At 35.7% G+C, this 12,685-nt stretch overlaps 1 protein-coding gene across 6 annotated transcripts in view; it reads right to left on the reverse strand.

Moving 5' to 3' along the window:
- The window catches only part of LOC115210702 (sorting nexin-13), a 152,034-nt gene that overhangs the window by 102,944 nt on the left and 36,405 nt on the right, over nucleotides 1-12,685 (reverse strand). For 4 of the 6 annotated variants that reach the window (XM_036502536.1, XM_036502538.1, XM_036502541.1 and 1 more), the window contains one exon: nucleotides 11,779-11,790. The exons of the other annotated variants lie outside the window; for them this stretch is intronic. In XM_036502536.1, the coding sequence (XP_036358429.1) occupies nucleotides 11,779-11,790 (12 nt within the window). The remainder of the gene's footprint in view (nucleotides 1-11,778; nucleotides 11,791-12,685) is intronic. 6 annotated transcript variants of the gene reach the window in all.

Consider the following 12,685-nt stretch of genomic DNA (forward strand, 5'->3'; position numbering starts at 1 on the left):
AAACGAATCATATGTGGCCCAAATATTCAACCAGTTTTGTGTTCAAACCAACCAGGTTTGGCCAGTCAGACCTACCCTACAATATCATTCTAAAACACATAAGCATTACATTTAACAGAGTGATCCAAGTACTAAAGGATTAATTTTGTAATTTATGAACAACACAATGAAATGTAATAAAGGAAAAATAAAAAGTCTTTGGAAATTTTCCTTTGTATTCAGAGAATAGTTTCAATTACTTTTAAATAAGTGTGTAGCATCTGATATTCTGAAATTCAATCCATGTTCACCATAGATTTATAGACAACTCCTTAGTAGCTGAGAATTTCCTTGTAAGAATATAATGAAGAGGATTCTGGCTAATATGACTTTGATAGAGAATCAAAAGCTAAGCAACCATTCTTTAGATAAAGAGCTTCAGCTACTTGCAATGGTTAGTTGTATTTATACCATGGTCTTTATTTATATCTAGGTAAACTAACCTAATTAACCCTTTTGATACCAACTCGCCTGAGACCACTCCTTGATTCTATGATATAAACTTCCTGCTTTAAAGAGCTCTAAATTAAAACCTGTCATCAAAATTTATGCTAATATATTTTCCAAACACTAGCTCAATAATGATAATTCCAAAAAAAGGATGAAATGGTGCTACACATTGCTACCAATGACTGGAAATATTAAGATCTTAATTACCAATGACTAGAAATTTTAAGATCTTAATAACCAATGACTGAAAATATTAAGATCTTAATAACCAATGACTGAAAATATTAAGATCTTAATAACCAATGACTGGAAATTTTAAAATCTTAAAGTGAAGGTAAAAGAAATATTAAGTGTGAACATTCTGTGCACCTTCTTTACTCTTTGATTTAAAATTCAAGCCTCCAATTTAATTTAATCAAGAAGCAATTGCCTCACCAATAGATGACCACCTGGTATATAGAACTGTATTTTACTAAAATTTTTCCTTATTTGAAGAATTAAGTGAAACAATGGCAGTGTACTTGAATAGAAATATGGTAACAGCAGGGTTATGCTGATATTAATATATTTAATATAGTTAGTATTGAAAAGATAATTATAAATGATTATGCCTTGAGAAAGCAGTGAATATGGGACACAATTCTGGAATGGTTTTAATCTTATTAGACCTTTTCAGCACAGCACAGAAGTCTATACTCCATTCTTTTACCCACTAAAATGTACATGGCTGATTACTTGTTGCTGTTAACAATTCATAAAATGTCAAAAGATTTACTTTATTTACTACACGGAGTGTATGGCAAATTAGTAAAGTTCGTCATGCTCCTTAGGACACTTAATGCCAGAGCCTTACCTGTTTTCAACGTATATAAGTGACTGAAATCACACCACTCCCCACCTCCAGAAAGGAATGCCAAGTCATTGTCAGGTTCAACCTCCCAGTTACTGCTAGAACTCATTTACAGCTAAGCGGATTGGAACAGCAGAAAATGAAGAGTTTTGCTCAACAAAACAATGCACTGGCTGGTCCAGGAAGCAGTGATGAGAGAATCACTAACAATAAAGAGTAAATGGATCTCCAATTTTCATGGTGTGTCTTCAACTGTTTGATTAACTGAATTACCTGCTCATAGAATTAGTATTCAAGTGGCTCAACATAATTCCTTGGCCAGAATCAGCCAGACAGAGTGACATGGTTAGACTTTTAAAATCTCAGGTACAATTCCATCAATCCAAATTCAATCACAAAGGCTTAGGCCAACCTGGTATGATGGCAAAAGATATTTGCCCTAAATGTTATGTAGTGGGATTGAACCTGGGACTGTGTTACTGCAGTGTTAACTTCTTGACCATCTGATCATATTAAGTCCAATATATGACTAAATAAATATACAATAGTGTACATAAGTTGGTGTAAAAATTAGTGCATTTTAAATTTTGGAGATGTCATCCACATGCTTAACCTTTTAGCATTCAGATTATTTTGCCAAATGTAATGCTTATTTATTCATTGTTTTGACTTAATAATGCATTATCTTGTAACTTCAAGATGATGCAATTGTTTAGTTTCACAATGACATTGTAGGGTAGGTGAGAGAGCCTGGATCTAGCCAGTTTGAACATAAAATAGGTAGAATATTTTGGCTGGATATGGCCAGTTTAAATGCTAAATGGTGAAAGAAAAAAGAAAAGAAAAAAAACAATAATTAACCATCTTCATTGTGAATACTGTGCAGTTCTGGGATATGAACTGTCAGCTGGTAACCTTATATTATTACCCTTATACCCTAATAAATAAACTGCTAGTTGCACAGCTTTAAATCATTCATATGTAATCAAGCAGCCTTGTAGTACAGAGGTACTTGACTGAATAACTAGACACAACCCACAAATTTATTGTTGTGCATACATTTTGACCTCTGTCTAGCTGAAAGCTAAACTGCAAACTCTGATATGCAATGATAAATTATATTAAGTGCACTATGGCAGTTTACATCTGTTATATTCTATTATATTCTTTCCATCACTGCCCACTGATTATTGTTGCTGTTGTTATTGCTTTTGTTCAGCCACAAGTCAGCCCTGATCGATTGGACCTGAAATTCAAAGATATTTCAGTTGTGACCATCTTGTCTTTTTTTTTTTTTATATATATATCCAGGACTACACTGTCCAATGTAATAGTACTTCTTAAAAACAGAGTATTAACTGAAAGAAATTTTGCTGTTATTTCTAAAATGTCAAACAACTATGAAGAGGTTTTACACTGATACACATGCCTGCATGTTCTTGTAGTAGCTACAGTAGACAGCTGCTACTCCTCTGCACTATTTGGCTCAAACATCTGGTCCTGAGATGAGCTGTCCAATTTCAGCAACACATTAGGTTAAACTAACAGAACAAAGTTTGATCACATCTGTTATACTGAATTAAAGTACAGGGACAGAGATCAATCTAAACAATACTTTTGAAAAAGAGAGAGAGAAAAAAACTAAGCGTTCAAAACACTGAATGCATATCTTGTCAATTCTAATTTAGTTTTACATGGTTAAAATCTAGAACATCATGTAAGTGTGTTTAGATTATAAACAAATTACTATAAAGAAAATGATTTACTTTAGCTATGTTGTAAATCATAACAAACACTATCCAATAACAAGTTGATTTTCTATCAGTGAAATCTGTTACAGAGAAAAATATTAGCAACATTGAGATACGATAAAGAACAGCGAGTGCGTGATCAACAGCTGTTACACTAAATACATTTCAATTTAAAAACTCATTTAATTAGTAAGATACTGGGTTTGTCGGAGACTTGTACATCATAACATAAGACAATAAGAAACCTAATTCTTTTTTTTTTTTAATTTGATTTCTAATATGCACTTAAATGTGAAATTATGGAGAACATCACAGCATACATAGGTGATAAGTTACCAGATAATTCAATCTGCAGTCCAAGTTCTATTTAAAGTTGTAGCTATTTCATTTCTACTAACACCTGAAAGGATATAAGTATCACAACTTCAACTAACAAAAATCTATATGGCTGATTTAATAGATATCAATGAGTTACAAAGTGTCCAAAGATTGACTTTATTTACATAACTGGATGCATGATCAGTTAGTAAGGTCAATCAGGATTCCTAGGATTCATAAGGTCAGACTCTTACCTGGTTTCCATAGCATATAAGTGACTAAGATCACAACCTCCACCACCCTACATACCCCTAAATGGAATCCGTGTCCATTGTAGGCTCAAATTCCCAGCTCATTCCTAGGGCCAAATTCCCTGGTCAAATTGCAGGGTCAAATTCCCAGCTGTAGTTGAATGGATTGGAGCAACATGAAATGAAGTTTTTCTGTCCAAGAACACAATATACTGCCTGGTCTAGGAAATGAAACTGTGATCTTACAATTATGACACCCTAACCACTGGGCAATATGCCTTCACCTGAAGTAGGGATTAAATCAATATTTATTAATATATCCCTTCTTGAAAATCTCAAAAATGAAATGAAATAAATAAAATTTGTTTTTCTAAAAAGAAAACATCTACTATCCAACTACTACATTTGATTTCTAAAAATTAGATTCACAAAATGCTGTACATTATATAAGTAAAACTGGTAATTCAAGAGCCTGATTATCTTTAAAAAAAGATATCAAATTATCAAAATACTATAATTACAAGAACAATAGATAAGCTGAATGAAAAGTGCAGCCAAGATAAAATAATAATGATATTGATCTTTGAAAGTCAAGGGAATTACAAAACAAAAAAGAAAATAAAAGCATGTTAAACACTTAGAGCCCTACATCAAAATATTTAACAAACATCTTAAAACTGAATTTGTCTATACTGTTTTCTAACATAAGCACAAGGCCACAAATTTTGGGAGAGGATATAGTTGATTACATCAGTCCCAGCCTTTAATAATGAGTCCCCCACCCCATCAGTAACTATTTAATCTCAGACCAAGGTAGAAAATATGCTCTATTCTTAGAGAAGCAAAGACAGATGAAGTACTAACTAGGTGTAAACTATACTGAGCACTCATAGACTTAGAGAGGAACTCTGACAAGGTATCTCAGTCTATAATCTGGTGGTCACTAATGAAGCTGCAGGTAGATGAATGGCTTATTAGGACTGTTACAAGGTATGTACAGAAGTGTAGTCAGCAAAATGAGAGTAAGGAGTTTAGTGGTGAATTTGATTTGCAATTAAACATCCATCAGGGCTCAGTTCTCAGCCTCAAGCCATAACAGAAGTGCTTAAGACCAGCTGTCTGTGAGAATTTCTGTACTACGGTGACCTAGTTCATATCGCAGACTCTGCACAAATTTTAGAAAAGGAATTCCAAACATGGAAGCAAAACAGAATTAAAAGTAAACTTCATAAGGACTAAGGTTTTAGTAAATAAGAAAAGATGGTAGAACCCTGCTACCATCAGGGAAATGGCTGCATTCAATGCACAGAAAAGGAGGAGGTAACAATTTGAAATGGTGTAACTAGTGTAAAACAATGGATGCAGAGAGGTGTAGAGGGACCACAGGCAAGCCAACAAAAATACATTTGATCTGTAACAAGTGCACAGAAAAAATAAGCATAATGAACACCCTGAAAATAAATTCTAACAGCCAAGCAATTCCTAAGAAGTAGTTAATGGCTTCATTTACCTACAAAAACTAATTAGCAATGGGGAGTGGATATTCTGAAAGAGCTAGAATAAAAATGGATAGTAAAAGCTCAGGGTGCTACTACCTCCACTGGAAATAAAGGGCTTCTCCATCAGAGTGAAGAGCATGATGCTTATGTGAAATGGTTGATATGAAATAATAGTGAGATGTAGGTTTTAAATACAGAGGACTTTTGAAGAGTAGAAAGAAGTGAAGTGAGTTTGCTCAACTGGATGTGTAACATTAGTATGCATGAATGATAGAGGAAAATTGAATATGCGAGGAATCAAATGTAGTATGCAAGAGAGAAATTTGTGCTGATATGGGCACGTGACACATATGGAGGATAGCAGCTGTTATAGTATAAGGGTGGTTAGAGCGCTGGGCTCACCATCATGAGGTAATGAGTTCAATTCCCGGATTGGGCTATGTGTTACATTCTTGAGCAAGACACTTTATTTCATATTGCTCCAGTTCACTCATCTGTAGAAGTGAGTTGCAATGTCACTGGTGCCAAGCTGTATTGGCCTTTGCCTTTCCCTTGTATAACATCAGTAGTGTGAAGAGAGGGTGCTGATATGCATGGGTGGCTGCTGGTCTTCCATAAACAACTTGCCTGGACTTGTGCCTAAGGGGGGAATTTTCTAAGTGCAATCCCATGGTCATTTATGACCGAAAGGGGTCTATACCCCTTTTAGTATAAGGATACTATATAAGAGCTCAAAATGAATGGAACCTGTGAAGACTTGGAACAAAGAGGTGAAGACTGATCTCAGCTTGTATTTAACAAAGGATATGACTGAGGATCATAACAACTAGTACCATGCTATACTGGAAAAAACCCAACTACCCATGCGAGCAGGGCAAAACATACAATAAAATAGGGGTAGTTATGGGGGGGGGGATACATAATATAAATCTATAACTGGGCCTTATGCTCATTTTGTGCCTAAAAAGTCTCTATCTGACGTGCAACTTGCCTATACAATACTTTCTCATCTCCCTATGACCCCTTTTCTTACTTTACTGAACCAAGCCACCTGTGTAATAAAAGAAAACATTAGATCTGTCCATATTCAACCCCTGCTACTACTCCAGTCTTCCCATCATGAGCAATAAAAGAGAGCAAGTCGCACGGACACACACACACACTTTAGGGCATGTAGTTCCCAATATATTTTAAGACAGATGGTCATGAATAGAAGGCTTTCCTCATAAGTCTACTCAGTTGTGACTGACCTGGAGTTAAATAACATCACCCATAAATGTTTCCAACCAACAACAAATATTCCACATCAATGATTGTCGACTTTTTCTCAGCTTGCTGTATTTTGCCATTCATCCTTTACTTCCACTAAAAACACACTAAGTAATTTCTATATATAAAAGCTCAAGTCACAGCCCAAACCCTATCTTTAGATTTTTATTGTATAAACTAGCATGTTAGCACTAACTTAAAAATTAATTTGAAACTGCAGTCAATAATAGATGACAGATCACCACCATCATCATCATTATTATTATTATTGCTTTAACATCTGTTGCTGCTATAAGGATTTGGTTTAGATAGGTCTACTGTACAGTGTGTCACCACTTATCTTGGTTTTGCATATAATCTCTTTCATCTATGACACCCAACATCTTCAGATCTGTCCGATTTTATCGCTTTTCCCACTAACTCCACATGTTTGTATAAGCCTTCTTTTGTTAAGCACCTTCTACTGATGTATACATCACTTCTTCATCACTTATAAAATGGTAATGTGTTTTTATAATGGCAATTAATTATCAAGAAATTAATCTGATCCTGTCAAAATTTTAAAACAGTTGTGAATGCAGACTTCCAGAGACTGATAAGAAGCAGAGATAAAAATATGCTTAGAATGCTTGAAACTAAATCAATTCAGTGACAACCGCAATTAATTGAAACAAATCTAAATTTAAGAGAGGACAGTAAAACTGAGACTGCCTTTTCTGCTCCACAGTATACAATATTATTAGAGATTGTTAAATAACAGTTATTAGATACTAACCCACCTGAAACCACTTCTGGTTCTATGAAGTAAAACTTGCATTAATGTGATTACTTTAAACAATTTAGTATTCAAATTACTTTGTCAAATGTAATAGTTATTTATTCATATCATTTTGAATTAATCATGTATTATCTTGTAGCTTTGAAATTTTGATAATGTGATTTTCATATTTTAATAGTGACATTGTAGGATAGGTATGAGAGGCCAAATCTGACCAATTTGAACATAAAACAGGTAAAATATTTGAGTTAGATAAGGCTGCTTTAAACATTAAAAGGTCAAATTAAAGCCTTCCATCTTTAATTTATATAAAGAATCTTCTTGCTATGTTTCAAACATGAATATCTTACTAAACTCTTACAAATTATTATTATTATTCCAAATATTATTATTATTTTCCAAATCAATTAAAAACTGTAAGCAATGTATGTATTTAGAAATTTGATAATGAAAGGCTTAAGATAACTGTGGAAAGGTATGAAGTTAGAAGACTGCATGATCAACATATAATTAAAACAATAAGCAAGATATAATTATGACGCTTAGCAAGATATAATTACAATAAACAACTTTCTCAACAAAAGAAGCTTCCATATAGTCTGCTGCAAATGTAGCAGTCATTCAAATGATTTTTCCTAGGTCTACACAAGCAGAATGAACTGAGGTAGCTAGTAAAAACAATTACAAGTCTTATCACTTCTGATTTGTTGAGAGAGTTGATAACTTTTGTGAAACTGTTTCATAAAATTCCAGAGTACTCCAACTATTCCCATTAAAAAGCTAAAAATAATAACCCACTGCATTTAAAGGAAGACATGCTTATAAATATTATTGCCAAGAAATTTAGTGAAAACAAATCTAAGCACAAAGACTTTGGCAAGGTAGTAGTAGTAGTAGTAGTAGTAATAGAAGCAACAGCAGCAGCAGAGGTGCTGGTAGTAGTAGTTGTGGTGGTGGTGGTAGCAGAAGAGCAATTTCCATTTTCTTAGCTTATGTGCCAGTAACAACATTGAGATATATAATGAGGTGCTTCAATGACTGTGCTGATGTTTATACAGCATTTCCTTGGTTAATCTGAGTAGTGAAGGATGAGGGTTGTCATCTGACAACTGTGCACATTCTCTGACCAACTATTCTTTGTGTTATTAACAACAATAATAACATATGGTTTCAAATATTCGCAAAGTGCTCAACTGCTCAACCACTCAAATGTGGAAGTCATATATCTCGACTTCGCAAAGGCCTTCGATAAAGTCGATCATGGAATGATATGTCACAAACTGCGTGATCTTGGCATAGTTGGAAAACTAGGAGAATGGCTTCACGACTTTCTGAAAAATAGAAGTCAGGTGGTAGTAGCCAATGGGGCCACTTCCATTAGCACGCAAATAGTGAGCGGTGTTCCACAGGGCACTGTTTTGGGACCACTACTGTTCATAATGGCCCTCTCAGACATGCCCTCAGCCACGCGGAGAGCCACGATCACAAGTTATGCAGATGATACAAAAGTTTCACAGGTAATACAGAACCCTGAAGACACTAGGCACCTGCAATATGAGCTGGACGAAATTTACAAGTGGGCTGAAAAGAATAGCATGCAGTTCAATGCTGAAAAGTTTCAAGCTTTATACTATCAGCATGCAAAACTGAATGCAATACCCAAGGAATACACTGGACCCGGAGGGATTGCAATCCCAGAGGCACAATCAGTGCGTGACCTGGGTATTCACATGAGTGATGACGCGACCTTTCATGTACATGTTGCTAAACTGACAGTGAAATGCAGACGCCTGGCTGGATGGATTCTTAGAACCTTTAGAACAAGAGAACAGGAAACCATGATGGTCCTCTGGAAGACACTTGTCCTAAGTCACTTTGACTATTGCTCTCAGCTATGGTCACCATCCAGTGTCAAGTTGATCACAGAACTTGAGGCGATCCAACGAAGCTACACGAAGAAGATAGCCTCTATGCAGAATGTAAGCTACTGGGAAAGACTCAAGAGATTAAAATTATATTCCCTGGAGCGTAGGCGGGAAAGATATGCCATAATATACATCTGGAAGATCCTGGAGGGAAGCGTCCTGAACTTTGGCATCGAGAGTTACGCAAACGCCAGAACTGGGCGCCACTGCGTGGTGCCTAGGACTCCAAACTTGCCATCAAGATGTAGGACAAGATTCTGTGATAGCCTAGGCTTCCGAGGCCCACAGCTCTTCAATATCCTCCCGATGAACCTGAGAGACCTGCATGGGGTGGATGCAGATGTCTTTAAAATGGAGCTGGATCTCTTCCTGTCAGGTGTCCCAGATGAACCAACTTCACGGCAGGAGGGGCAGATGAGGGCAGCTGCATCGAACTCTCTCATGCACCAAATAGCAGTTGCTAGAAAGCCTCCATGAAGTGAAACCAAGTAGCAACACCAAATGGCGGTGCCCCAGCATGGCCACAGCTCATGAGCTGAAACTGGAATCAATCAATCAATCAATCAATCAAAGGGCCCAGCAGTGTTTGAAGGGACGGGGAAGTTGATTACATTGACTCCAGTATTTGGCTGGAACTTATTTTATCGATCCTGAAAGTTAACCTTGGTAGAATTTCATCCAGCTTGCTGCCTTAATAATAATAATAATAATAATAATAATAATAACAGTAATGGTTTCAGATTTTGGTACAAGGCTAGCAATTTCAGGGAAAAGGATAAGTCAATTACATCAACCCGAGTGCACAACTGGTACTTATTTTATCAACCCCAAAAGAGTGAAAGGCAAAGTCGACTTCAGCAGAATTTGAACTGAGAACAAGATGACAGATAAAATGCCAGAGCATTTTGCCCAGCATGCTAACAATTCTGCCAGCTCAACATCTTCTTGATGATAATAACAATAATAATAATTTCTACTAAAGGCACAAGGCCTGGAATTTGGGGGGAGGGGTTAAGTTGATTACATTTACCCCAGTACTCAACTGGTACTTAATTTATTGACCCCAAAAAGATGAAAGGCAAAGTTGACTCCCAACAGGATTTGAACTCAGAGCATAAGGATGGATGAAATGCTAAGCATTTTGCCTGGTGTGCTAATGATTCTGCCAGCTTGCTGTCTTAATAATAATAATGATGATGATGACAACAATGGTGATGATGGTCACTCCAATCGATTTTGATCTATGAGTGTTTGAAGAAAAGGATTGAAAGCAAGAAAGAAAAAGAAGAATGAAAATAAAAGAAGCTTTTGGACAAATTTGTCTTCTTTAATATGACACATTTTACCCTACACAGATTGGCCTAAGCAATAACTTTCCCAAGATGTCAAATTAAGCTGTACAGATTTTAATGATTGCTTCAACTTAGCCTTATACCTAAGGATGGATCTTCTTTTACTGTAGTATCTCTTTGCTTGTTGGCCATACAAAAGAATTTTCAGAATGCGATCATCTTTCATTCAAACATATCCAACCCATTTGCACTAAATTCCTAACAGGATACTTTTGATACTGGAGAGAGCACATTTTTCTAAAATGTTGACATTTGATATCTTGCCATTTTATGTTGCAGCTATTGCACACACAGTACATGTGCAAAGTTTCATAAGGAATCCATGCTTCTACTCTGTATAAAAGTGTGCTCAAAATACAAGATTTGTATACACTTATTTTAAGTGATACCATATTCATCCCACAAATGGTGAGAAAGTTTTCCAAAAGCACTTGTAATGCTAGATATCTAACATATTTCGTCATCAAAAGTGCTCTTAAAGTTTACTGTACTTCCAAGATATTTAAATGATATTATGCATTTAAGCAGCTTATTGTCAATCGTCATATCTAAATCTTGAGAATGTTCTGTTCTAAGCTTTGGTTGGAATAAAACTACAGTTTTCTTGATGCTGATAGTCAGCCTAAATGTACAAGCTGCTGCAGCAAACTTGTCAATTGTGTCCTGAATTTCTTCAAATGTATGAGAAATAAAAGGGCAATCATCAACCAACACAAAATCATGTAAAATCTCTTCCTTGGTCTTTTTCTTTGATTTGAAGCTTTGTCCATTTAGGTTTAGTGGACGTCCTTCTGTGTGAAACTGGAATTTTACACCTTCGTGGTAATCCATAAAAGTATGTTGGGAGTATCATCAAAAAGAATATGGAAAAAAGTACAGAACTGAAACACAGTCCTGTTTAGCTGAGTGGCAACAGAAAATGCTTCTAAATATTGACAGTTAGATGCCACTGTTTCCATCATTCCTTCAGACAAAGATACCATTAACCTTAACATTTTATCAGGAAGACCAGCTTTTGACAAAATTTTCCAGAGCACCTCACAATTCACTGTATCAAAGGCCTGGGTCAGCATTTTGCTCACATACTTTTTCTTGAATTTGTCAAAGGGTAAAAATCATGCCAACTGTGACAGCAAAGGTAGAATCTACAGGAAAAAAGTATCAATCACATTTTGTGAGAGTGCAGTATGCTAGCACAAACAGAGTACAAGTGCAGGCATGAATGTGTAGGCGGAAGTGTGCATTGGAATGTTAGTCAAGTATGTGGTTTCAAAGCAACAGTAAAAAGGCACAAACATGAACCAGAGGCTGTGATAGAAAATGAGAATTACAAGAGCTTGTAAGACTTCACCATAAGGTCTGGGGTAAGAAGACCAGACATGATTACAGTGGACAAAATAAACAGAGTAAGATCATAGATTTTGCAATTCCCTATGATAGCAGAGTCAATATCAGAGAAATTTTTTGTAAAATGATAAATACCAGGATCTAACCAGGGTGTGGAAGACTAAGAAAACAATTATTCCTGTAGTTAATTGGTGCATTTGACATGACACCCAAAATGCTACCAGGACTGAAAGAAATTGGAATTGAAACTAGCACTGTTGGCCTGCAGAAAAGTACCATCTTATATTCTGCAAGAATATAGGATTACCACCTTAGATTCTGCAAGGATATAGTGATTACACTGACCCCTGTTTTCTTGACCAGTACTATATTTTTTGACTCTGTAAAGATGAAAGGCAGAGTTGACTTCAGCAGGGTTTGAATTCAAAACATATGGAGCTAGAAAAATTTCACAAGTCAGTTTGTCTGATGCTCTGATGAACCAACCAATAGTTTCTAATTTAAGCACAATGTCAAAAATTTTGAGGAGAGTGATTTAGTCGATTATATTGATTCTCCCACACCAGGCTTAGCAAGTATGGATAGTCCTGATTATTAAATATGAAAGAAATCCAAAAGGTCCAAATCAGATTTAAAATGTAAACATACACTCACTCCAATGATATTAACCCCAGAGGGATGAAAAGCAAAGTTGATCTTAATGGGATTTCAGCAGAGAACATAAAAATTGGGAACAACTACCACAGGGCATTTTCTCTGATGATCTAATGATTCTGCTAATCTCAATCTACTATTTTTAGTCATCATCATCATCATTTTAATGTTCACTTTTCCATGCTTGATTGGGTTGGGCAGA

This window comes from Octopus sinensis, linkage group LG1 (genome assembly GCF_006345805.1).
Source record: "Octopus sinensis linkage group LG1, ASM634580v1, whole genome shotgun sequence".
Lineage (NCBI taxonomy): Eukaryota > Metazoa > Mollusca > Cephalopoda > Octopoda > Octopodidae > Octopus > Octopus sinensis.